This window comes from Sorex araneus, chromosome 2 (genome assembly GCF_027595985.1).
Source record: "Sorex araneus isolate mSorAra2 chromosome 2, mSorAra2.pri, whole genome shotgun sequence".
In the NCBI taxonomy this organism is placed as follows: Eukaryota; Metazoa; Chordata; class Mammalia; order Eulipotyphla; family Soricidae; genus Sorex; species Sorex araneus.
In genome coordinates, this window is record NC_073303.1 from 236,282,534 (window position 1) to 236,308,774 (window position 26,241).

The 26,241-nt window shown below is 65.1% G+C and overlaps 1 protein-coding gene across 2 annotated transcripts; it reads right to left on the reverse strand.

Annotated features, from left to right (window-relative positions):
* Positions 1-973: 973 nt before the first annotated feature.
* On the reverse strand, positions 974-26,199 carry DPP9 (dipeptidyl peptidase 9). 2 transcript variants are annotated; one of them, XM_055128175.1, is made up of 22 exons: positions 26,020-26,196; positions 25,131-25,183; positions 23,076-23,164; positions 19,998-20,245; positions 16,153-16,265; positions 15,425-15,598; positions 15,016-15,184; positions 14,500-14,613; positions 13,851-13,979; positions 13,592-13,653; positions 13,358-13,458; positions 11,532-11,709; positions 11,278-11,440; positions 10,416-10,495; positions 9,501-9,653; positions 8,615-8,750; positions 6,861-7,006; positions 6,246-6,392; positions 5,563-5,715; positions 4,885-5,027; positions 3,358-3,469; positions 974-1,838 (listed from the first exon to the last, which is right to left on the reverse strand). In XM_055128175.1, the coding sequence occupies exons 3-22, from the start codon at positions 23,126-23,128 to the stop codon at positions 1,746-1,748; spliced, it is 2,667 nt and encodes an 888-aa protein (XP_054984150.1). In that variant the 5' UTR covers positions 23,129-23,164; positions 25,131-25,183; positions 26,020-26,196; the 3' UTR covers positions 974-1,745. The 2 variants fall into 2 exon arrangements, with proteins under 2 accessions (XP_054984150.1, XP_054984151.1); XM_055128176.1 differs by lacking the exons at positions 974-1,838; positions 3,358-3,469 and adding an exon at positions 5,325-5,459 and having other exon boundaries at positions 4,891-5,027; positions 26,020-26,199.
* Between the last annotated feature and the right edge of the window lie 42 nt (positions 26,200-26,241).

Below are 26,241 nucleotides of genomic sequence, written 5' to 3' on the forward strand. Positions count from 1 at the left end.
CGAACCTGGGTCGGCCCTGTGCAAGGCAAACGCCCTACCCCCGTACTATCGCTCCACCCCTTGGTAGGTTTTTTTTTTTTTTTGCTACACCTGGTGATGCTCAGGGGGAACTGGCTCTGCACTCAGGAGCTGCTGGCGGTGCAGAATTAATCCTGGCGGCGCTCGGGGGGACTGTACCTGATGCACAGGATGGAGCTTGCGTCCAAGCCAAGAGCCCTACAGAGTATCTTACACTCCAGCCCCGGGAGTAGGGAGTGTTCTTAGCCACAGCTGGCAGTGCCCAGGGGCTACTATTGGCCATGGGTTGTCTGGGATAGGAGCAGGGTGGCCAGCCTGAACAAGATACACATCTTAACCCCCACCCCAGCACTATTAACTTTTGTTTTGGGGGGCCACACTCAGACCAGGGCTCAGAGCCAGGCAAGTCCCTTATCCCTGTACTATCTCTGGGGTCTCCAAAAGCCGGGTATCTTTTAAGTCAAATTATAGGGGATCCATGGCGTGGCGGTGGGAACTGTCTGGTGGCGATCATCACGTAGCACCTATGCCTACCAGATGGAAAGGCTGCGCCCCCGATACTTAACAGACAAGTGCGAACTTCAGGGTGCCCCAGGAAGTGGTAGGCAAAAGCACTAGTTAGAAACTCAAGGGCATGCGTCCGTGCGTGTGGGGACCTATAGCCGGCAGGCCCCCCGCCAGCCTGGCTCTCTGGATCCTCCAAACCGGACCTCAAACCCCTGCACAGCCAGAAGTAACTCGGGTAGCCACCTCGTAGCAGGTGGCAGGAAGGTGTGGCCTCCCCACTTCTGGGGCGGGGCCCCAGGTGCCCTGAGCACTGGGCAGCCCTCCCCAGGTAGGAGTGTGTGTGTTTGGCGTGAGGGGGGAGGGAAGGAGCCCTCCCTCTGGCGCTCCTTGTGGACCCCCACACCACATAACCGCGGGGGCGCGGCTTCGAAGGAACCTCAGGCAGGTGGCCAGGCTACCATCTGGACCCTTTAATGAGTCTACTTCCACGCATAATTATAAAATAAGGATCGACAAAAATATTTTCTTTCCATAATATGTAGAGGTGGTTCGTCTTCGTTTCCTTTTTTTTTCTTTTTTGCTTTTGCGTTTTCTGGCCCGCCCCTGGCAGAATTCTCTGCTGCAAGGGAGGGTTGGGAGGGGGATGTGGAGAGGAAGACCCTGAGGGGGTGCTGTGTCCACACTGGACCCCGATCCTCACCCGGCTCCCATTTGTGCGGAAGGCTGGGCCGGGGAGAAAATAGGGGGCGGGGGGGTTTGCCCGGCTTCAATAATGCCCGAGGCTCGAGGCCTGCGGGGCGCCACCCCCCATCACACCCCAGCACTTTGAACCCCGCCCCAGGCAGCGACCCTGGTTCTGATTTTGAGCTCCCCTTGCCTTCTCGGTTACATAGTCATGAAATGCACCCCTGAAGCCAAACAGGAAGTGGGGCGGTGGGGGTGGCGATGGCCAACAGGCTTCTGGGCCGGTGGAGTTGGGGCACCCCGCCTCCCGGGCAGGAGAGAGCGGGGGGGATGGCTCCCTGGGGTACGCCCGCCTCTCTCGCCATTCTGTCCTGGTGAGCCCCGACCCCAGGGGCATTAAAAAAAAAAATCAACCCTAAAAGGCATCAGGGGTGGTAGCGCTTGGGGTCCGTGTGGCCCGGGCCGTGGCGGTGGCTGTGCGGTGGGCAGCGGGGTGCCCCTTGTGCTCTGGCGGCGCCCCCGGTGGTGGCGGGGGCTCAGAGGTGTTCCTGGAGAAAGTGCAGGAGCGTGACTTCGTAGTGTTCCCCGGACTCCGGGCAGCGGATGCTGTGTCTCTCGTTGGGGTAGATCTGTGGGGGCAGGCGGGGAAGACCAGGGCTGGTGGCACCCAGAGAGTGGCTCTGGCACCCTGGGCCCGGTGACGGGGAGCTGCATGCGGAGGGGAACCCCCTCCAGACGGTGGCTGCCCCCAGGATGGGGTGAAGCCGCGTCAACAGACGGTGCGTTGGAGGCAACGCTCTCACCAGAGGGAGACCAAAGAGGGGCCTGGACCCCTCAGTCCATCCCTGCGGAGGAGGCGGGGCCTCCAGTCTGGGGCCTTGGGGGCCCTCCCACATGCCCGCCCCCTGCCCCGCCCCCAGGCTGCACATGCCACGGCTCCCCGAGCCACAGAAGCCACCCAAGAGCAGAGACCCCACGAAGCTGATGTCCAGGTTTTTTGTTTTTTTAATCCTTTTGGGTCACACCCGGCGATGCTCAGGAGTTACTCCTGGCTCTGCACTCAGGAATTACTCCTGGCAATACTTGGGGGACCCTATAGGAAGTAGGGGATGCCGGGAACTGAACCTGGGTCGGTCACGTGCCCTCCCTGCTGTGCCATCACTTCAGACCCCGACACAGGTCTTGCCGCTGGCTGGCTGAACGTTGGGGGTCACCTGGGTGGTCCCTGCACCTTACCTGCTCCGGGCTTCCGCCAACACCCAGCACAGCTAACAACGGGGCTGGCTACAACGGGGCGACCGCTAAACCTTCCTTCTCCTTCAGGCCCACAGACCCTGCCCCCTGCGCAGACCCCAAAGCCCCCTGATCCTGCTTCCACTCTTGCCTGGGGGATCCGCCCCCAACACCCTGAGGCTGGCAGTCCTGTTCCATCCTATACTCGGATGCTGAGAGCCTATTTCCAGGCCAAAGGGTTTGGGGGGGGAAGACGGGGGCGCTCTCTGGCTGCTCCTGTACCTCCCACACTAGAGGTGGTGGCCCATGTTTCAAGGTGTCTGAAATAGAAAGTAGGGAGGTACATTCCTCCCTCCCCCAGATGTGAGAAAGCGCTTGCAGCCCAGGCTGGATGTTCCTGGGAGGTGGCGAGAGCCTTCCCGTAGGGTAGGGCTTCTTGGACCTGTTTCATGAAGGCTCAAGGCCTTTACCAGCGCCTCCCCCCACGCCCCCCCCACCACAGGGCAGCAGGTGACCCAGATGCCGGGCCCAGGGCCCAGGCCTTCAGGCACGCATGTGCATATGTGCACCCTCCGGGCCCCACCAGGCCCCTCCCCCCTCTGCCAGTCTTCTCCATCGCTGAAGCCCCGCCCCCAGGGCCCCATTTCCGGTCCCGTTCCTTCTGCTGGAGCCCATCACCCTGGGCTTCTTCCCCTCACTTCCTAGGGTCTCACCACCCTTAGGTGTCAGGGCTCTGGGAATTCTGACCCTCCAAGATCCCATCAAAGCAAGTTTCCAGCTTTTGAAGGTGCTTCCGGGACTGCCTGGGTCCCTCCACCAGGTGGGTGGGTCGGGGGCCGGGGTCCTGGGGGAGGGGGTATCATCGTGGACAGGGCCCGGGGAGGGGATGGGACCGGAGGGGCCCACGGCACCCACCTGGAGCTGGTAAGGTTTTCCTGCTCGGATCAGCTGGGAGACGAGGAAGTTGGTATGGAAGAAGTGCACGTTCTCATCCAGGAAGCCGTGCAGAATGAGCAGGCGGTTGGGCCTGGAAGGGACAGTGGCAGGTGCTGAGGGCGCCTTCTGCGGGGGGAGGGGCCCCAAGCCTCCCCCCCACCCCGCTACCCAGCTCTACAAACAGTGGCAGGAGCCTGTGAGGAATGAAACCCCCCGGGCACCGGGACACAGCCTGAGCCACCTGCTTCCTTCCAGGTGAGGACTGGAGAGAGCCAGTTCGGCCAGAGTCCAAACTATGCAACAGGGCTGGAAGGAAGGAATGTTCTAGACAGGCCCTGCCCGATGAGGTCACCACCACCACCACCACCACGTGTGAGCACCTCAATTGGGGCCAGAATGGTGGGGCGGAGCCACACCAACGTGCGCTGGGGGCTACACCTGGCTGGTGATTGGGGCACTCCTGGCCATGCTAGGAAGGGACCCCAGGGCCCCCTGCATGCGGGGCAAAATCTCTGGCTCTCTGCACGCCCCCTTGGCTACTGGAAACATTTTTTTGGGGGTGGGGGCCCATGCTGGGGATCAAACCCAGGATCTTATACTTGCAAAGCAAGAAGACTACCACTGAGGCACACCCCAGCCCTTCCCCACTTCTGAACAACTTTGAAAATTCCAACCTGAACTCTGAAGCAAAACTGACCAGGAAAAACTGGCGCCAGAGCAACAGGTAGTCCAGCAGGGAGGGCGCCTGCCTTGCATGTGGCTGACCTGGGTTTGATCCCGGGCATCCTGAGTACTGCCAGGAATGAGTCCTGAGGGCAGAGCCAGGAGGAAGTCCTGAGCACCGCCAGGTGTGGCCCCAAAGCAAACAACAAGAAGGAAAACAAGACAACCACGGCCAAAACGAAACAATAACCAAGGGCCAGAGCAATAGCACAGCGGGTAGGGCATCTGCCTTGCACGCGGCCGAACCGGGTTCAATCTCCAGCACCCGATAGGGTCCCCCAAGCACCGCCAGGAATAATTCCTGAGTCACCAGCAATGCCAGGAGTCACCCCTGAGCATTGTCGGGTATGACCCCAAAAGCAAAAAACAAAAAGAAAACAAAAAACAGTAACAAAAAACAACCCTAGGTGGGCTGCTCAGGGCACAGACCACCCCCCACTCCCGTATGTAGGACCCTAGAAGCTCTTGGTGGAGCCCAGATGTCCTCCCCACCACTGCTGACCTGTGTAGCCAACATGACCTTGGGCGGGAGACAGTACCCGGGGGAGGGCACTGGCCCTGCCTGTGCCCAACCTGGGTTGATCCCCGGCATCCCACAGGATCCCCTGAACACCGCCAGGAGTCAGCCCTGAGCACAGAGCCAGGAGTCAGCCCTGAGCACCACTGGGTGTGATGCTAAAAAATTAAAATAAAACAAATAAACTCGAGTGTCCGAGGGTGTCCAGGATGGGCCCGATGCAAAGATTCTGGATTCTTCCCCCCGGCTCTCCGGGGCTTGCTTACTCGTTGGGCAGCTTCTCCACATGCAGGGCCACGGAGCCCGCCTCATAGCCCAGCTGGTTGTTCTCGGGGACGTCCATGTAGCGCTCCGTGTATCCCGTGTCGTAGGCCATCCAGACAGTGACCGGGGCGCCCGCGATGGCCACCTGGGGAGACGGCAGTGGACAGGAGGGGTGGGGAGAGAGAGACACACACGGACAGGTCAGCCGCGCAGAGCCGGTGCTGGGCCAGCTGCCCCGGGGCCTCCCCGGGAGCACGGGAGGAGCGGGCATGCACGCAGGGCGGGGGGCGCGGTGGGGGGGGGTGCGCTGGCCGGGGAGGGGCCCTTCCCCTGGCCCCGTGGCCTTCCTGCCTCCTCCTCCTCCTCATCGCCGCCCGCCGTGCCCAGACAGTGCCGCCGGCCTGGGGGCCCCTCCCCCGACGCTCTGCACACCGTACCCCACCTCTGCCCATCCGAGGCCGGGGTCCCGGGCTCAGCCTCCCACACAGAGCTGCTGGCAGGGTTTTGCACAGCCGGATGCCATCCTGGGGTCAGCAGTGGCGGGCAATGAGGAGGGGGGCTCGGCCCCATGGGGCTGCTGCGGGGAGAAATAGCCACGTGGCAAGACCCCCTGCTGAGAGGCGCCCCCCGGGGCGGGGGTGGGGGCGCGCGGGCTCCAGGGGGTCGCGGGCAGGACCCACCTTGAACACCTGCGGTTTGTGAATGAGCCCCATGAGCGAGAGGAAGCCGCCGTACGACCAGCCGTGGATGGCCACACGGCCCAGGTCGATGAAGCCGTACTTCTCGGCCACGAAGTGCAGCCCCTCCACCTGGTCCTCGATCTCCACCTGGCCCTGGGGGCGAGTGGGCGCCTCAGTGCTGTGGCCGCGGGCCCTGCCCCCCTCCCCAGGCCAGCATCTCTTCATCCAGTTTCTGGATGGTGCCAATCACTGGACTGGGGATCTGTCTGCAGGTGGGGGGTGCACACACCCCGCCAGGCTCAGGGCTGACTCCCGGCTCCGAGCTCAGGGATCACTCCTGAGGGATCACTCGGCGGACCCGACGGGGTGCCGGGATCCAACCCAGAGAGCCGTGCGAACGGGCACAGACCCATTTCACAGGGCGTGAGGGCCCAGATGCCTCGGGGACCGGCCCGCACTCCAGCACAGGGCAGGGGCGCTCCGGTCACCTTCCTCATCCCCCCACCACGGCCGTCCTCCCTGACCATCCTCCCGTCTCCTCCTCCCCTCGACTGTCCCCATCACGTCCCTCCTCCCGCCCTGGCCCACCCTGCTGTCTGCCGCGTCAGGGGGCAGGCGCCCTCCTGCCTGTGGGCACAGCTGGGAGGCAGCGGCTCCCGCCCCAGCCCGGGGGGCCGAGTTACCATCTGGTTCTTCAAGGCACCCTCGAAGCGCAGGCCGCGCTGGCAGGAGCCGCGGCCGTCGATGACCACCACGGCGTAGCCCAGCGAGGCCAGCGTGCTGAGCCGCAGGTACTTGATCCCCTTGAAGGAGTTGTTGACCAGCTGGACCTGTGGGCGCCAGGGAGGACGGGCTGCTGGGCGTCGGCCCGATGGGGGGCCCTGACCTGGACTGCTGGGCGGCGGGAAGCCCTCGGGCTTGGGCTTGGAACAAATGACCCGTCACCCCGCGGAGATGCAGAGCAGGCCACGGAGACTGGGAGGGGCACGACCGCCCCGAGCGAGCTATACCAGCTTCCCCCAGGGCCCTGGTAATATCTAGGGGCTGACCTGGGGCCTGTGTGTCCCCAGGACCCTGGTGACATCTGTGGGCCGCCTGAGCCCAGGATGTGTTTCCGGGTTTGGCATGTGGGGGGCATCCACCTTGCCCCAGGAGCCCCCTTGCCTGTGGCCCTTCCTGGAGGCCGGGCCAGCTAAGCGGGGCGCCAGGGGGTCACCTAGAGTGAAAGGCAAGTGGAAACGCAGGAGCAGGAGGGGCGCTGCTCAGGGGCCGGGGGGGCGGGGCAGGGCGGCACACACCTGGGGTCCCCCATAGACGAAGAGGACGGTGGGGTGCTTCCTGCCCGGATGCACCGCGTGCGGCTTGTACACCATGCCGTAGAGCCGCACGGCCGACTGTGTGTGGAAGTGGAAGATCTCGGGGGGCACGTAATCAGGTGGGCAGCCTGCGGGAGACGAGAGGGGCTGCTGGGACCCGGGGCTGGCACTGCCCTGAAGCTGCGCCTCCTCGGGACTCGAACGGGGCTGACTGGTCTCGGAGATCTGGGGTACGCTCAGCTCTCGCTGCCTAGACTGCTGGGCCGGGGGGTGGCCCCTTGGAGCCAGGCGCCTGCACGCAGAGCCTGGCACGCCCCGTCCCTCACTGTGAAGGTCACCAGGCCATCACCCAGCGCTTCTGATTTGCTTTTTTCACTTTTTGGGTCAGACCTGGCAATGCTCAGGGCTTACTCCTGACTCTGCACTCGGAATCACTCCTGGCAGTGCTCAGGGGATTCTGCAGGATGCTGGGGATCGAACCCGGATCAGCGCGTGCAAGGCCAATGCCCTCACTACTGAACTCTCGCTTCCGACCAAGCGTCCAGTTTCCTGCCCCACCCCCCACCCAGTGGATGGCTCTACTGCAGGTAACTTGGGGAGCGGGGAGGCCACAATGGGTGGCATTCAGGGGACCCTGAGTCACCCCATGCAAAGCCAAGTGCCTGAACCCCAGGCCTGCGTTCCCAGCCACAGGGCCGGCTAGTGTAAGAGGAGAAAGAAGCGGCGGGGAGGGGGGACCCAGAGCGACAGCACAGCAGGAGGGTGTTAGCCTTGTACACGGCCAACCTGGGTCCAATCCCTGGCACCCCAGAAATAATTCCTGCGTGCTGAGCCTCAGGGTAAACACTGCCGGTGACCCCCAAAAAAGAAAAGACACGACAGTCTCTCGAAGGACACAGTCGTGGGGGACCCAAGGTGGCCCCACAGGCATCTGCAGCAGGTACTCCGAGTCCTGGAACAGTCCCGAGCTTGTAGTGTCCCGCCAGCCAGCACCCAAATTTCTGGGTAACTGCCCGATCCCGTGCAGCGTGGAAACCGCTCAGATTCCCCAGGTCTGTCCTCGGGGGACCCGGGGCCCTACCCAGGCTGGACCCTCAGACAGTCGCCTTTCCTGACATCGACTCTTGGGGGTGAGGGTGGGGTACGGGGTCACACGAAAGTCCACCTAGCAGGCGGGAGCGATGGCACAGCGGGAAGGGCACTGGCCTTGCACACGGTCGACCCAGGGTCCATCCCCAGCATCCCACAAGGTCCCACAAACACGGCCAGGAGTGACCCCTGAATGCAGAAACAGGAGTCAGCCCTGAGCATGGCCAGGTGTGACCCAAAACCCAGAAAAAGGGGGGGGCGAAAGGCCACCTAGCCCCGCCCACAGCCCCCAGATGCCAGAAAGTCCACTTGCTCGGGACATGCCAGAAGTGGGCAGGGTCGGGGGTCGGGGCCAGGGGCCGGGGATGCCAGCTGAGCCTCTCGGTCCCCCAGCAGACAGCCACAGCTCTTTGTTCCCCAAAATCCAGTCTTTCTCAGAGCCCCTCTCACAGCCCTGTCAGGGGAGAGAGACCATTTCCCGCCTCCCCCTCTTTCATTGACTCTCTGGACCCCCCAGGGCTGCCCCTTCTCCACAGTGGCATTTCACAAATGTGCTGAGGCCCCCTCACTCACAGGCAAGCCTGGGCTCCTGCCTGGAAGAGGCGGCTGGAGCCCGGGGTTAGAGGGGATACAGGGGCATTACTCACTGGCCGCCTCCATCATGCTGGCCCAGAAGCGGGGCTGCTTGTGCAGGGGGTCGCTGTCGGGGCCGCTGAGCTTGTACACGTGCACGCAGGGTGGCGTGCTCACGCTGCTGTAGTGGCTGATGAACATGTCGAAGTTCTGGGGGACACGGCGGGGGAGGGGACCGCTGAGCACTGTGCAAGGTCAGCAACGCACCAACCCCCAACCCCAGGCAAGCATCAGTGCCCTTCACTTGCTGGAATCCAGATTCCTCCTAGAATGGCTGTCACCACTGCCCCATTTTACAGACTGGCAAATGGAGGCTCGGGAATCCTGGGACCCTCTCAGGGGTCTCTGGGGGGAGTGACCACACTCAGGCCCATCCAGTGCCCAGCAGCTGGTTCTTTCTTTCCCTTTCTTGGTTTTTGGGCCACACCTGGAGGTGCTCAGGGGTTACATGGGGCAGTGTTTGGGGGGGCCCTACGGGGTGCTGGGGACCAATCACGGGTCAGTCGCAGGCAAGGCCAGCACCTTCCCTGTCAGATCTGTTCGGCTCATTTTCTTTTTTCATTTTTCATGAAAGCAGCCAGCAGTGCTCGGGCCGGCTCCTCGCTGTGCACTCAGGGATCACTCCTGGCAGTGCTCAGGGGACCCTACGGAAGCCGGGGGTTGAGCCGGGTTGGCTGGTGCAAGGCCAGCGCCCTCGCCACGGTCCTGTCACTCCGACCCGATCTCTCAGCCGTGTCAGGGCCCGGGCCCGGCAGGCTCTGTAGGGCAGAGCTCCGGCCGCTCGTTGGGCTGGTCCGACAGGCCGAGGAGGCGCCCAGACGCCCGCACTGGCCTGGCGGGTCGCCCTGCGCACAGCTGCGGCCTGATGATCCCGAGTGTTCCGAGGCGGCAGGGGCCCACCTGGCTCATGGAGCAGCTGTGGGAGAAGCCGGGCATGGTCAGGCGCACGATCTCGCCGGCCGCCTCATAGCTGACCACGTAGAGGTGCTGCTCCAGGGGCGTGTCCTTCGTGCCTTGGAAGTACACGAGCTTCGTCTCCTCGTTCACCCAGATCTGCGGGGACACGGGCACCCTGAGACGCAGCCCCAGGCCCCCGGGCTGCACGCGGCTGGGTGCTCGGGGCGGCTCGGGATCAGAAGCCCGGCTTAGGACAGGTGCTGGGTCCAGTGGGACTCAGCCAGTGAGGAAGGGGGCTGGGCAGGGGTGGGCTCAGGGAGGACACGGGGCCAGGACACAGGGGACGGGCTGGGCCTCTGGGCCTCCCCCAGCCCCCAGGCCACTTGATGTTATTTTATTTTTGTTTTGCAGCCACACCCGGCGGTGCTCAGGGCTGACTCCTGGCGGAGCTTGGGGGACCCTGTGGAATGCCGGGGGGGATGCTGGGGACTGAACCTGGGTCAGCTGCGTGTAAGGCCAGTGCCCTCTCGGCTGTACAACGGCTCCACCCCCCACCTCTACCCAGACCACTTAAAAGCTGGCGCTTCCCTCACCCCGAATCTGGCCATCACACCCGGGGCTGGGGTGCTCCTGGCGGTGAACGGGCCTAGAAGGGTCCGTGAGAGTGTGACCTGGGTGCCCTGGTCACAGTGTGTGTATGTGTGTGTGTGGGGGGGGAGGGTGGAGTTGAGAACTCTGAGGCCCAGGGGGTCTCCAGCTGGCTGGGCCTCCCGACCCTTCGCCCTGGGCATGTGGCAGCTGCCAGAGTGGGTGTGTATGGGTGCCTACCCGCCGGTGCATGCAAACACACATGTGCACACGTGTGCCTATGTGCTACGTGTGAGTGCCTGTGCGTGCACGTGTGCGGGGCGCCGCTACCTTGGAGCCGTGCCGTGCCAGCACCTCCCACTCGCCGCTGGTCAGCGCCACCTCCTCCTCGATGGGGCACTTGAACTCGTCTGGGGGGAAGAGGGAAGGGCAGGGGTAAGCGGGGGACCCACCCACAGGCCTCCTGGGAGCTGCGGTGAAGGGGCCGCGGAGAGAACTGTGTGCTGCCAGCTCAGCGCAGCCCCTCTCGGATCCCAGCAGGGACGGCGTCCCACGGGCTGGGCCCCCAGCTCTGACGGTTGGGGGGACAGCTCAGGACACATGGCAGGACGCAAATGCAGCCCAGCCCCGCGTGGCCCCCCGACGGCAGCGGGGTCGTCCCTGGTGAGGCCAGCTTCTGGGGCCCAGGCTGAGCAGAGTCGTGCTGGGCGAGGCACCCCCGCATCCCGCACTCTCTTGGCGAACCCCACAACGGCTCCCCTGGCCTTCTCCTCCTGGCCTGGGGAGGCCCAAGGTGGGAGCTCGGCCTGGCTGCCCCCCTGGCTGTCCCCCTTCACTTCAGGCCCACCTCCGGGGCAGAAGCAAATGTTTCCAGCAGAGCCTGGCCCTGACCCTCTTGAGGCTGGCACTGGCATGAGAGCCAGGCACGCTGTAGGGGCCTCGCCAGTGCCCCTGACTGTCAGTGCAGGACCGAGGGGCAGGGCAGTGGCCTGCCCCGCTCACGGGCTGTGTGTGCTCAGCGGGTGGCCCAGGCGGGCTGTTTCTGGGGGGAGGCCTGGCCACACCTGGCGATGTTCAAGGATCCCTCCTGGCGGGACTCGGGGCCCTCACTGGGATGCCAGGGCCGGAACCCGGGTGGGCCATGTGCATGGTCAGCGCCCTGCCCGCCGTCCGGTGGCTCGCGGCCCCTCACCTTCCCCGGGGTGCAGCGGCTGGGTCCAGTCGTAGCCGCTGGGCGTGAGCGTGACTGTGACCTTGTACAAGTGGCAGAAGCCCGTCTTACACTCGTTGGTGCGGAGGAAGCACAGCCGGTCGCCCCCGTCCCGCTGGGGGAAGGGGTAGAAGATGTCGTGGACCTGCGGGCAGGAGCGGCCGCGTCAGCAGCGGAGGGAGCTGGGGGCTGGGGGTGTACGGGAAGGCGGGCGGGGGGGCTGGCCCGGCCCTTACGTTGATCCACACGTCAGTGACTTCCTCGTAGATGACGTAGGGCTGGATGGTGCTGGGCACGGCCCTGGCGAAGGCGCGCCGCTGCTCCTCGCTGTCCGTCACGGGGATGAACAGGGCCGGGGGCAGGAGCACGAGCTGCAGCCGCTGCTGGGGCCGGTCCAGGAACATGGCCCAGGCACTGCGAGGAACGAGGGGGGGGCGTCACCGGAGCCTCACGAGCACTGGCCCAGGGGACCCGCCCACACAGGGTTTCGGATTGGCTGAGGTTTGAGGGAGGCCGAGGGGCCGGCAGCACCCCAGGTCCCAACCAGGGTTCGATCCCCGGCACCCCATGGGGTCCCCTGAGCCCCACCGGGCATGGCCCCAAATCAAAACAAAACAACAAACAGAATCCCAAAGCTCTGTCAGCACTTCACCTCATTTTTTTTGGGGGGGAGGGGGATGTGGGAGAGACACAGGTTCTGGGGATTCACTCCTAGCCAGGCCTGGGGGACGTCATGCAGAGTCAGGGACAGAGTGGAGTTGTCACATGCAAAACAAGTGCTGCAACCCTTGGACTATCTCTCCGGCCTCCTGCTCGGGGCTGGAGGAGGCTGGTGGTGAAATAGGGGGAAGGGGCAGCCCAGCTAAGTGTGGGGACCAGCCGGGGCACTCGAGGTGGTCCGGGGTGGGGGTGGGGAGGCTCCAGAGGGGGCCTGTATATAGTGCCAGTGATGCAACTCGGGGTCTATCACACACACAAGGGATGAGTCCCATCCTGTTGCCCCCGCCCCCACCCCACATGGACCTGTTGTTGGGGTAATGAGGTTTTTTTTTTTTTTGCTTTTTGGGTCACACCCAGAGATGCTCAGGGGTTACTCCTGGCTTTGCACTCAGGAATTACTCCTGGCAGTGCTCAGGGGACCATATGGGATGCCGGGGATAGAACCCAGGTCGGCCGCGTGCAAGGCAAACGCCCTACCCGCTGTGCTATCGCTCCGGCCCAGGTGATGAGGGTTTTTTGTTTGTTTTTGCTCTTTGTGTCACACCCGGCGATGCTCAGGGGTTATTCCTGGCTCATGCACTCAGGCATTACTCCTGGTGGTGCTCAGGGGACCCTATGGGATGCTGGGAATCGAACCCGGGTCAGCCACGTGCAAGATAAACGCCTTCCCCGCTTGTGCTATGGCTCCAGCCCCTGATGAGGGTTCTGAGATGTGGCTCAACCCCGGCCCATGCTGGCCGTGCAGGGCAGGAGGGTCGCACGGGACTGAGCAGCCCCGACCTTGCCAGGCTGAGGGGACAGGCTGCAGCTGCCCCCACTGTCTCTGCGGACCCCCGCAGTCAAGGGTCCTCGCCTGGTGTGCCATCCTGAGTGGTCCCTATGGCTCTGTGGAATCCACTCTGGAGTGTCCTGCCTCAGGCCAGCGGCTCTGTTGAAAGGGCGCCCGGGGGGACTGGAAGCTTCCCATCCCGCCTCCACCCTGAGGGGCTGCTCCTGACCAAACCCAACGTGTGGACTGTTTCATTTTGTTTAGTTTTGTTTCCTGGGGCCACACCCGGTGGTGCTCAGGGCTGACTCCCTGCTCTGTGCTCCACTCTTGGTGGGACTTGGGAGTCCCCTGCGGGCTGCCGGGGATTAAACCTGGGTCAGCCACATCGAGGCCAGCGCCCGCCCCACTGTGCCACGGCACCAGCCCTCAACATGTGGAAATCCAGCTGTGTTGGTCACGTTGGTTCTTGGGATTCCCCTGTGCCCCCATGCCCTCCCGCCCAGCCCGGCCAAATCACCGAAACTCAAAGCAGCTCCCCCCAGCACTCCAGGCTGCCCCAGGCCCCCAACTTACTACTTTCCATCCTGGGTCCAGCCGGCCCTGGCGATGTACTCCACCCGCGGGAAGAGGGTGCTGAAGGGCTGCACCAGCTCCTTCTCCTGGCTGGAGATGATCTGGGGCGGACGGGGACAGCAGGATTCGAGGGGGGCACTATGGCTCTCCACCCTCAAACCCTGCCCATGGTGGCGCTCCCCAGGCCGGTCCCGGCTGGCACCCCTGCTGGCACCCCTGTCCAGGCCCCCTCACCTTGCCCTGGCTGTCAGTCTGGAACTCAGCCAGTTTCAAGGCGATCTTAGGGTTCTTGCTGCCTGCAGGAAGGAGTGTGGGGTGAAGCCTGGTCCCCAGGCTCCCGGGCCCATGGCCCACTGTGGCCAGCACCCGAGCACCCTGGGCAGCCCGCGGAGCTTTTAAGACGTTTAAGGGTGCCAGGCTGCACCGATGAGCAAAACGAAAGGCAACGGTATCCCAGCCCCCGGGGCGCGCCTGGGCTGAGCCGGGCCCTCACCTGTCCGCGGGTATCGGTACGAGTCCGTCTTCCTCTCCTCCAAGGCGGGGGAGGGCACGTGTATGACCTCCACCTCGGACTCGTCCACTTCCTCGTACAGGATCCGCAGCGTCTTGACACCTTCCGGACCTGGGAGGGTGTTGGGGGGGAGGGGACTGGGCGAGGGGGACAGGGACCCCAGGGCCGGAACCTCGCCTCCTCACGCTCCTAGCTATTCTGTCATTGAGCCCAGACAGGGCTGGGGGCCTGGGGCCACTGCTCATGGGATGTGAAGTCGTTGGGGTTCCCTCTGGGTTGCATGACCCCCCTGCTCAGTGGAACGGGTCTCCAACAGGATTCTGTCCGGCCACAGCGGGGACTGTGTGGGGGCAGCGAGGTCCCCCTGCAAGCCAAGCCCTGAGAATCTACATCCCGCTGGAGCTGGCCGTGACTGGAAGACAGGAGCTCCCCCACAGGGACGGGGCCCCTAAGGATCGGGGACCAGGAGAGGGATGCCCGCCCAATGCTGCATCTGCCCACGCCTTGAACTTGGACTCTGGCCCTCCCTGACACCGGGGTCTGCTGAGCCACCAGAACAGCAGTGGACATGAGCCCCTGGAGGGGCCCCGAGCAGTAGCGAGAGCTCAGAGCTGAAGGCAGCGGGACCTACCCTCGCAGGAGGCTGTGGGGCACCACCAGTAGCCGGTGAAGCGGTCAAACTCTTCCTGGATGACGAAGGTGGCCACACCTGCTGACTTGGGGTCCTCGAGGACGTTGGACAAGCCTGGGGTTGGGGGAGAGGGCTCCAGATGAGAGTAGGGGCAAGGATGCTCCCCGTCAGCACGCTGAAGCCAGGGGCCACACGCTCTCTGGTGCAGGAGCTGCCCTGGACGTGCCAGGATGGGGCACAGCACCTGTGATGCCCCCCACATCTAGTACACGCCAGGCACCATGACCAGGAGAGGGGACGACTCAGGAGGAGGGGAGGCCTGAGGGGGACTCCAGTGGGGGTGGGAACAAAGCGAGGGTAGAACAAATGTCTGGATAGGCCAGGGCAGGGGGCGGAGCCGAGAGACGCAGACATCAGAGCTGGCCGAGGACAAGGACAGGGTCTGTGGGGTCCTGGAAGGCATCCAGTGAGCCTTAAGGATAGCCGGAAGGCAAGGGGGTCCTCCCAAGGCCTCACCTTGGTGGCAGTAAGTCAGCCTGTGCTCCTCGCCCGTCTCGATGTTGGCCACCCAGAGGTCACTGTGGTTGATGAAGGAGAAGAAGGTGGGGTCGGCAGGGCAGATCTTGGGGTCCATGCGGGGCCCAGAACACTGGGTCTTGATTTCCAGCGGCTTCATGGGGGACACCTGGAGACAGCAAGTCTCAGGGGCTGGCCCCAAGCAGCCCACCCTGGGCACACCCCGAGCCCCAAACTTCAAACTCCACTGACCACACCCCCATAACCACGGACCACACCCCAGCATCAAGGCCCGCCCCCAGGCTCCAATAGCCCCGCCCCCCAGATCCAATGGCCCCACCCCCATAACCCTATCACTCTTGCACCCAATCCTGGCCCCGCCCCACTGGCCCGCCCTCGGCCCACTCACCATGAAGCCATTTTTGCCCCCGTCCCGACAGTGGAAGAGGCTGTTGCTGGCCTGGAAGAGGAAGAGGCCGCTCTCGCTGTGGAAGTCATACGAGGTGATGCCAAAGACACCCAGGCGCTTCCGCTCCCTCAGGAGCTCCTCCTCCCGGGAATAGACCCCGTGGTGGGGCGTGGCCTGGGGGATGGGACAGAGGGGCGGGCATCAGCCTGGGGAGGGAGAGCATGCCGAGGAGCAGAGTGGGCCTGCGCAGGGGTGGTGGGGAGGGGGGGGGCTGGAGCCTAGAACCCCAGCAGGAGTCTGTTTCCGGGGCTCCCGGACCTGCTTCCCCCTCCGCCCCCCGTCAGAACCACACTGGACGCCCCCTGGGCCAGAGTGGGCACCTCCGGGGCGCGGGGACCAGCCCTGCGGCCCCCTCCCTCCCGCCTCCTTCACAGCCACTTCCTGCCAGGAATCAGGTCCACGGGGGTGGGGGAGGCCACCACACTCCCAAACCCGCAGCTGCCCAAAGAGGAGGTGGAGCCGCTGGGGAGTGGCCAAGCCCGGGAGTGTGCGTTAGCAACGCGGAACCCCCTCACCCCCACCCCGAACCAGCCAACCAATGCAAGTGCAGGACCCCGAGCCTCACCCACGCCAAGGCTGGCAATTATTAACCACGTGTCCGGAAGAGGGCGGGGCCAGGGACAGGTGTTTCCCCGCCCCCACCCCTATGCAGCTGGCGGGCGGCCCACCTGGAAGTGATCCAGCATCTGCTTCCAGGACAGGAGGAGCAGCGCCTCCTTCCGCACCTTCCTGGGGATCTCGGAGTAGAGCAGCGAGTTCTCGCGGCTGCCGTACGGCATCCCTGGGCGGCGGGGAGAAGCCGAGTGGGCACCCTGGCGGCGAGCACCCTCTCCGGAGAAGCCCAGGGCTGCCACCCGGGACGCAGGCGCTTGACCCAAAGGACGCAAGGAAGGAGGGGGGTGGGAAGGGAGGGGGCTGTGGGGATGCTGCTCGGCCCTGGCCATGAGGGGGGGCTCCGTGGCTGTACTCGGATGCGTACCCGACCCCCCTAAGCAGTGCGGGGGTGGGGCCTCCAAGGCTGCCCCCACCACGGGCTGCCATGAGGTGCCGAGAACGACACTGGGCTGGGTCCGTGGCCACACACGCACCCTAACTGCCCAACTGTCTCTGGCCCCTGGATTGCTCCCCCCAAGTGTCACCAGGCAGACAGGACAGGGCCAAAGGCGCTGGTCTCACACGTGGCCAAGCCGAGTTCAATCCCCAATACCCCGTAGGGTCCCTCCAGCCAACCAGAGGTGATCCCTGAGCATAGTACCAGGAGTCAGCCCTGAGCACCAACAGGTGTGGCCTCAAGACCCTCTCCTACAGCAAAACAGAAAACAAAAAAAACCCAAATGTCAGGATGTTGCGTGGCGGGGCCACCCGGGGAGACTGGGGTGTGTGCTCGGGAAGGCTTGGCCCACCAGGTCCTCCGGGGCCCCCGCCCGCTCTCTGGGCAGGAAGTCACCGCACAGCCTTGCCAAGGGCGCAGGGCCATCGCCCGCCCGCCGATTAATAAGTGACTGACAGCGCCTTATGGCTCCCGTCCGCCAGCACGGCCTGGCTGGGCCGCCCTTGGCACCGGGGATGGTGGCTGTTGGCTCGCGAGGCCGCCCAGTGTGCCCCAGTTCGGCCTGCCCCCAACTCCGAGGCCCATGAAAGCAGCACACCTGTCATCATGGTCAGACACGGGATCCGCGGCCGCCCGATGCCCTCCTGACCCCCTCAGAAGCAGGGCAGGGCGCCTAGGGTGCACAGGATGCTGCAGTCAGAACCAGGCTCCAGCCCCTTACCCAAAAGCCCTGCCATTGGCTCTTTGTGCCCTGACTGGCAGGGTGGGTGTCCAATCAGGAAGGCTGGGCGTGGCCTCCGTGTCCTTGGTTCACCCAAAAGGCTGGGTGAAAGCACGTGCCTAGAAAAGCATCCTTGGGGGGCCCGCAGAGGCGGGGGCAGGGAGGGGGCCACAAGGGCTGGAGGGATAGCTCAAGGGTCTGCAGTGCACACTCTGCACACGGGTTCAATGTCCAGCACCGCTCTATCCCCCAAGTACCACCAGGACTACTGGTGTGATCCCCAAAAGAAAACCAGCTTGGGGATGGGCAGCTGCAGCGGGCCAGACGCTTCCGTTGCACGCAGCCCAGAGGTGTTTGATCCCCAGAGTCCCATATATGGCCAGGAGTAATGACTGAGCAGAGCCAGGAATAATCCCTAAGCATGGCCAGGTGTGGTCCAAAAACCACCTCTCCCCCGCCCCCCCCAAAATTAAACCCCAAAGTATCCAAAGACACTAGGTCAGAAGAAAGACCCTACCTAGTGGGTCAACAAGGGTGTCCCGGGAGCCTGGATGTGAATGATGTCCAGGACACCCTCGCACCCAACACCCACCCCGGCTCTGGACAGGACCGTCCCAGGACTAGCAATGGAGCGGAAGAGAAGCACAGCTTCTAGGATGGTCCAGGAGGTTCTGCCAAGTTCTTGTCCATAGCCACCCTTCCCCACACCTACATGGTGGTGGGGGAGGTCTGAAGGCGGGGTGCTGGGAGGGCCTGCCCCAGGTCCCCAGGACACCCCTGTGACTCAGACTGTCGGGGCTTGGGTCACACCTGGCGATGCTCAGGGGTTACTCCTATCAGGGGTCACTCCTGCCTCTGCACTCAGGAATCTTCCTGGAAGAGCTGGGGACCATACAGGATGCCGGGGATCGAACCCAGGCTCCATGCAAGGGAAACACCCACCCCACGGTACCATCCGCTCCCGCTGTAACATCGCTCCGGCCCCAGACTGTCAGGGTTTCTGTCCTGCTGCCAGTGGCTCCCGAGATGTCCCTGTCCTAATCCTCAGGGCCTAAGAGCACAGCTGTGTGGCCAGAGGGACTCGGCAGAGGGGATTAAGTGCTGCTCCAAACGGGAGGTGAGCCGGGTAATCCCGCCGCCAGCGCACACAGGGACCCACGCGCCCGTGACAGGGAGCTGAGTGTTCCCACAGCAGGGGCGGCTCTGCAGTGACAGGCAGAGATCAGAGGGACGGGCTGCGGGCCAAGAGGCGCCGGTGGCCACCAAAGCAGGAAGCGGCAGAAGCAGACGATCCCCCAGAGCACCCGATGCCCACGCCCTAGAAAAACGAAGGTTCTAGAACTCTGCAGGCACTAGGCCCTGTTGTCTACAGCACCAAGCTGGGGCCCGAAGGACAGGACAGTGGGCAGCTTGCCTCGCACCCCGATGATGGGTCTGATCCCCGGCACTCCAGGAAGATCCCCGGAGCCCTTCCAGGAGTGATCCCCAAGTACAGAGCCAGGAGTAAGCCCGAGCACCACCTGGGGGAGGGCACCCACAAGGCAAAAAAAACAAAAGCAATAAATAGCGCGGGTGCCATAGCACAGCTGGGAGGGCGTCGGGTTCGGGTTTGGGAGGCTCATAGGGTCCCCGGAGCACTGCCAGGAGTAATTCCTGAGTGCAGGGCCAGGAGCAACCTCTGAGCATCATGGGGTGCAGCCCCAAACCTAAACAAACAAACAAGCGAAGAAGCAATAAACACAACAGTAAACACAAACACAACAGTAAACACAAGCTCGAGCAAAGACGGTCAGTGGTCAGAGCCGCTGGAGGGGCTGGTGGCCAGTGCGGTGGTGGCAGTTGCAGAGGCGTCAGATGGCAACGACCCCCTCAACCTGAGCCCAGGAGCCATTGGGAGGTGGTGCTGGTGGGAGGGTCCCGGACACATGGGGGCAGGTGAGGGGGGGCGGAGAACGAGGCCGGCCACCAGAGCCCACACCCCCCCTCGGTCCCGAGAGCCCCGCCAGGCCCCCGGCTCTGCGGAACGGAAGCGCGTCCGGCCCCAGCCCGCAGAGAGCAGGGTTGGCAAATGCCTTCCTGCCCGGGGCCGAGGGTAAACAGTGCGGCCGCGCGGCTCCTCTCATCTCTGTTGCAAGCCGGCGCGCTGGAGAGCAGCCCCGGGCGGGAGGGAGACGGTAGCGGGCAACGCGCCAGGGCCAGCCGCCTGCTGACCTGTTCTAGAACGTTCCGCATCCTGACCCCGACATGCCCACCCACCGTCTGTCTTCCACGAGGGCTGGAGGGTGGGAAGGAGGCCCCGAGGCCTGCGCCGGCCAGCATGGGGCCAGGCCCCCAATTGTGGGCCCACCACAGCCCACGTGATGGGGAGTGGCCCCTGCCCCCTCGGGGTCTGAAGGAAGGGACCAGCTGACCAAGTGAGGGTCCGGCTCTGCTCTCACTGGACCCCACCGGCCCGCCGGGAGCCTGAGCCACTGCCGGAAGATGCCCTCGCTGTGGTAAAGGGGGTGGGTGGGTTTGCAACGGGGCCTGGGCCTCGAGGAACCCCCTGCCCGGGCACCAGGTCAGGCCAGTCAACAGGTGGCCCAGCCCCCTGGGTATTTTCACACGTCACTCAGCTGTGGCAAGAACGGCAGGGGTCACCCACGGTAGATAACCAGGTGGGCGGCACCCACTGGGGGTGAGCGGAGGGGCTGGACCGTCCCGGCTGACCCTCGCCCGCGGGGGGCGAGCCCTGGCCTTACCCAGGTAGTACAGGCGGTGTGAGTGGGGGCCCGTCTCGTCCGTCTTCTGCACGAACTGGAAGTCGTGGGGTGCCTTGTTGACGATGAGCCCCGAGTTCTTGCGGCTGCCGTGGATGATGGTGCGCAGCTCCTCCCACGAGCGCTTGGGCACCTGGAAACGGGCCGACGGCTCCTCCATGGCCACCGTGGCGCCAGGCTCCCCGGCGGCCATCCTTGCCCGGTCCTGGCCCTCGGCGTCCAGAGAGAAGCTGCGGGCAGGAAGGGCCGGGGGAAGGTGGTGAGGAGGGGGGCCGCCTCCGCTTCTCTCCGTGCCACCAGGCCCAGGCAGCCCCGCCATCGGCCCCGGGGCGGGGACACAGGTGGGGGGCTGGGGGCAATGGCCACCGACGGCCTCCCCTCCCGGACAACCAGTCGCGACCCCCAAAGTTCCCCCATCCCTAGGGGAACCGTCACCTCCCTGGCCCTATGTCACAGCTATGTGACCCTGAGACTCAGCTCTAGGTGAGGCACCCCCAGATCTGGGGGCAATGCCCAGAGGGTCAGGCCGACCCTGGCCTCCCCTTTGTTTCGGTTTTGGGCCACACGCGGCGGCGCTGACCGAGTGGGGGTCTGGCTCCGTTCTCACTAGATCATTCCTGGTGGGGCTTGGGGGACCCCCCCCGAGGTGCAGGTGATAGAACGTGGGTCGGCCTCATACAAGGCTATCGCTCCGGGCCCCCATCAGCTCCTGGGTCCCCTGGTCGCCTTCCCTGGAGCGAGGGGTTGGACGGCAGCTGCAAGATCCCATCCCCCCACTCCCGTGCTCGGTGCGTGCCCTAAACCACACGGGTCCTGTGGCACAGGGCGGAGGTGACTGATCCCTTCCGGGGCGCTGGGCAGGGGGGCACCAGGGACTCGGGGTGTCAGGGGCGGGAGGTGAAGCTGCACGAGCTGCTTCCTCCTGCTCACACCCCCCGCCTCCCAGTTCCCGGGAAACTGGGGCCCCCCAATCCCTGCCGCTCTCCCCGCTGAGCACCTTCTTGGCTGGGCTAATCGGCAAATATTTGCTCTGAGAAAACCTACAAACGCGGCTGAGGTAAGCTGCTGTGGAGGTGTGGGGGTCGCCCCGAGGGCTGGGAGCCCTTGGGGGGATCACAGAGTGGGCAGGGCCACCCCCAACACAGACGGACAGACAGACAGACAGACAGACAGACACACACACACACACGCACGCACACGCACATGCACACGCACGGGCTTTCCGCCGCCCTCCCCCCGCCAAGGTTCCGCTCTCAGAAGCGGAGCCCAGGGCGGAAGGGAGCGAGCACCTGTGGGAAGGTCCGGCCTGGCCGCCTGGAACGGGGCAGGAGAAGGGGGTGGGCAGAGAGCAGGGCGTCCGCCCTCCGGCCCCTGGAGGGCCAGCGGGGCACTGTGCGGGGGTCACGCATGTGACATCCGGGCAGCTAAAGCGGGGTGGGGTGGGGTCCCTGCCAGCACCGGGGCGGGCTGGGCTCCCCAACCTCCAGGGCCCCCACTGCTGCTGGCAGGGAGCCCAGAAACCAATTCGGGGGGAACGAGCTTCCGTAACCAGCCTGCCCCCTGCCCACTGAACAGACAGGGAGCCCCAGGGCTCCTCGCGGGGGTGCCCCTCCAAAGCTCACGCCCGAGCCAGCCGTCCCCAGTTCCCGGGGAAGGTCACGAGAGGGATCTTGCCTCTGATCCGCGCAGGGCGCCCAGGGGGCAAAGAGCCGGCCCAGGAGGTGGCAGGCGACGTGGAGCATCGGGAAGGGCCTTCGAGGAATCGGCGCGCTGTGGCCGGGCAGCCCAGCTCCCCGAAAGTCAGCCCGCGGCCAGGCTCCTCCCCAGGGCGGGCGGGCGCAGGAGAGGGGCCGAGGCGGGGAGGAGGGGGGAGGAGGGGGAGGAGGAGGAGGAGGAGGAGGAGGAGGAGGAGGAGCAGGAGGAGCAGGAGGAGGACAGGTGGCCGGTGCGTGGCCCGGCGGCGAGCCTGCACTGGCCCAGCGCAGCTCCGTGCCTGCCTCCGCGTGCGGGACCTGAGTCAAGAGTTTACACAGCTGGGGAACAAAGCGGATTCCGAGCTGCTTAGGCCAGGTCCACCTACACCGTCCTTCTGCCAATGGGTGACGCCAGCAGCCAGCTGCGGGGCCTTCCTGCTGCTCCCCCTGGCCAGGCCAGCAGGGACTTCGGGGCTCCCTCGGAGCTACAGCTCCCCCTCCTGAGAGCACCCCCACCGGGCCACAGGACCCATGAAAAGGGCGGTGGGCGGAAAGCCAGAGGAACGGTGGGCACCAAAATCCACTGCAGGTCTGGTGCGATCAAGGTGACTGAAGACACATGGACGGGGACACACACACACACACACACACACACACACACACACACACACACACACACACACACACACACACACACACACACACACACACCACACACCCCCCCCAAGAAAAGGAAGTGGGTGCGGAGGAAACAGCACCCAGTATGTATCTGTGCGGTGTCTCTCCAGGACAGTTCCAGCCTCCACCCACCCAGGACCTCGTGCCCCCCCGAGGGAGACTCAGATGCTCCCTCCAAGCTGCTGCCCCAAGGGACGGCCTATTTCCAGGACCTGAGTCCGGGGAAGCAATCGGGGTGCCCATCTCCACCCAGCCTCCCTGTGTGCTGGCTGCCGGGGTGCCAACGAGCCCGGGCGCGCCCGCCTCCACCCGGCGCGGGAACTTGCCCAGAATCAGGCCTGGCGCGGGGTGCTGGCCTCATCCTCCCCAGCATGCCCCCCCCCGCGCCCCCCGTCTGGGAAGCAGGCTCACAGGGGAACCGCTGGAGGCGCCAATCTCCTGGTGCCCAGACCCACGCCCAATCCAGGGCAGCGGGGCGGGGCCGGGCACCCCGGCTCAGGGAGGGGTGCAGCTGGCCACGAGAGTGCGTGGGGGGCCACAGAGTGGCCAGGCCCCGATGCTCCAGGGGGCAGGGTCCTTCCCCAGGCCCGCACCCCAAAACCTCAAAGCCAGGGAGCACTAGGGCCACCACAGGAGTCAGCGCTAGGGACACGCAAGCCCCTCCACCAGCTCCCCACGGGCCCCTCACCTGTCCCAACTCCCCGAGTCCTGATCCAGACGCAGCTTCTTAACGTTCCGCATTAACTGCTCGGCAGCCTCAGGGGAGCGGGGTGGGGCCTGTGGGGGTGGGGACAGGGAGGGATAGTGAGGGTCAGCGAGCAGTAGCCACCGGCTCCCCGATCCAGCCCGCAGGGGAACACCCAATGCCAAGAGACAGGTGGGCAGGGAATTGCCTGATCCCCAGTTCCAGCCAAGAAGATGTGATTTCAAGTGACCCCCAGGGTCACCCACAGGACACGAGTGGGGCAGCCCTGCAGGCCTGACCCATCAGCCCTTTGCCAGGACACCCTCCTGCTTTTGTTTTGGGGCCACACTCCGTAGGACTGGGGAGGGGGTGGGGGACAGGATCGGACGGCAGGATGCTGGGGGTCAGACATGGGGCCCCCACAGGCAGAGATGTGCCGCAGCCCCTCGAGGCGTCTCCTGCACCCCGCTCTAGCTGCCGGTAGGCTGACATGCTCCCCCTGCCCCGTGGGTCTCTGGGGGCTTCCGGTGCGAGCAGGTGGGGGCCAAGGGGGCCAGTGCACACCCCGAAGTGTCCAGGACACTCCTCAACCCCCAAATAGAATGATCTCTGAGGGGGCAGGGGAGGCAGCTGAATTGGACCCTCACGCTCACGGTGGCAGGGAAAATCAAGCCAGGAGGGGACAGAGGGAGAGAATCAGGGTGCACCCCTCCCTCCCATGTCCCGAGCCAGGAGGTGGCTCCAGACACGGCTGGCCTGGGGCCCCAGCTCTGAGCATGACAGAACACAGGAATGACGGCCCTGCCCTGGGCACTGGGAACAAGCCCCAGGCATCTGGGGTCGGTGCAGGCAGAGCTCTACCTCCCGCCCCCCCCCCCGCCCCCGAGAATGGCCCTGCCCCAAAGAGGCCTGGGGTGCAAGGATGGGCACCCCACGGGCCAATGGCGTGTCTGCCCCTGCTCAGTGCAAAGCTGCCCAGAGGAACAAACCAAGCCCTCTTCTCCCAGGCCAGGCACTGCCGGGGGTGCTGCTGGGACAACACCGGAGGTCCAAGGGACCCAAGGGGGGGGTGCCACACCCACCCACCATCCCGCAGCCCGGCCTCAGGGCAGGCAGATGCCCCGGAGGAGTCCAGATAAGGCGAGGGGGGGCCCCTAGGTCCAGGGACAAAGATCAGCCGGAAGCGGGGAGGCAGGCTGCCACCCCCAGAGCTGCAGAGAGCGGGGTGAGAGATGACCCCAGGGCAGGAGCGGGCTGGGGACCAGAAGTGACAGGTTCTGCCACTTCCGGGCTGGGTTGCCCCGGGGGACCCTCACAGCCTCTCTGGGCCTGGATGTCCTCAGCTGTGCCTGGGACAAGCCCCAGCACCTCCGCCCAGGGCTACAGGAAGGAGCTTACAGGAGGGCCCTGGACTTCGGAACCCCGACAGCTGACATGCTGTCAGGGAGTTTCAAACCCCACCCTGGGGCGGAGAGACAGGCAGGAGCCAAGGCGCTAGCTCTGCAGGGCATCATAGGGGCCCCCCACCCCAAGCCTCACTAGGGTCCTCTGAACACACAGGCAACTGTGGTCCGAAAGAAAAAAGAAAAGAAAAAGAGAGAAGAGAAGAGAAGAGAAGAGAGAAGAGAAGAGAAGAGAAGAGAAGAGAAGAGAAGAGAAGAGAAGAGAAGAGAAGAGAAGAGAAGAGAAGAGAAGAGAAGAGAAGAGAAGAGAAGAGAAGAGAAGAGAAGAGAAGAGAAGAGAGAAACCAACCCCCTGAAGCTGAGTGTGGCACTCACGTCCCATTTGGGGCCAGAATCCCCGCCAGTCCCTCCCCTGCTTAGGGGAGCCAGGATCGGGCCTGGGGCCACAAAGAAGCCAGCTGAGTACTCCCCGCCCCCCAGAGTCTTCCTGCTTTTCCTCAGTGCTCTGCTCCAGGGTCCAAAGCTGGCACCAGGGACACAGGCCCAGCGGTACCCCAAGGGGGTGGCCCTTTTCCACCCCAACGTCCTGCCAATTTCCATCTCCAGCTGCAGGTCAGGGGATCCGAGCCCCAGTGCCCGGCCCAGCACCACTGACCTTTCACAGGGTCCAGGAGGCCTCCATGCCTGCCGCAGGCGTAGCTCGCGAACCTTTGACAGGACACAGGGGGAAAGGCGCAGGTTAAGGAGGGTCCAGGATAAGGACAGAGGAATCCTCAGGGCTCTGCAGGCGGTGCTGGGGGCCAACCTGCGGGTGGGGTGGAGCGGTCACGCCCACGCCCAGTTTACACTGCTGGGCCCCTGCCGCACCGGGATGGGGAAGGAAAGAACCAAACCACCGAATCACCTCCTCCGGGACCGGCCCCCAGTTCACACGGTCCCGGGCCAACTCCTCAAAAGCAATTTGGTTCTTCCAGGGTGTGGGGGACCAAGGGACTTTCCTCCCGCTGCGGTGGCGGCGAGGTGCGGGGTCAAGAGCCGGGTGGATGGGATGCGGGGGGAGGGGGGGTCGCGGGACACTGCTGAGGAGTCTAATGGGATGCGGGAGGGTCGCGGGACACTGCTGCGGGGTCTGGCAGGACGCGGGGGGTCGCAGGGCATAGCTGAGAGGCCCTCCGGCCGCTGCGGAATGTGGGGAGGGGGCGGCAGGAAGAGAGGATGGACGGCAGGGTTGGGAGGGAAGCGGAGTCCAGGGCTGGTCCCCTCCCCTCCCTGGAGCGGATGTGGGGATGTGGGTGGCCGCTGGCGAGGACCAGCCCCGGCGGGGACCGGGACTCAGGCCGAGGAGATGGGGCGGGAGGCGCCGGGCTCGTGGGCGCGGTCAGCATCGGCGAGGGCCCGCGCCGGGAGGCCGGGGCTGCCCCTCGAAGCGGCGGGGGACACGGCGGCCGGCCGGCGGGGGCCGCGCGAGGCCGGGACAGCCCGGGCGGCGGCCCCAGGGTGGCGGCCCCGACGGCGGGACGGGGCGCGGGGTCGCTGCTGCTCACCGGCGTCTCCGCGGGGCGGCGGCCGCGCTGGGCAGGGCGGTCCCGGGGCCGGCGGGGCCTCACGCGCGCGGCTCCATGGCCGGGACAGCGGCCCCGGAAGCAGCGGGCGCGGGGGGACAGCGGCGCCAGCGGACACGGGGGAACCCGCTGGCTCAAGACCCCTTTGACCCGGAAGTCGAGCGGCCCAGGCGGCGGCCCGTGATTGGCTGCCGGCCGGCCGGC

Coding starts and splice junctions, on each gene's coding strand:
- DPP9 (XM_055128175.1), bottom strand. CDS start 23,128: ATGCGGAACGTTAAGAAGCTGCGTCTGGATCAGGACTCGGGGAGTTGG. Junction 15,599..16,152: donor AGATGCTGGATCACTTCCAG/GTGGGCCGCCCG, acceptor CCCATCCCCCAG/GCCACGCCCCACCACGGGGT. Junction 13,459..13,591: donor AGACTGACAGCCAGGGCAAG/GTGAGGGGGCCT, acceptor CGTCCGCCCCAG/ATCATCTCCAGCCAGGAGAA.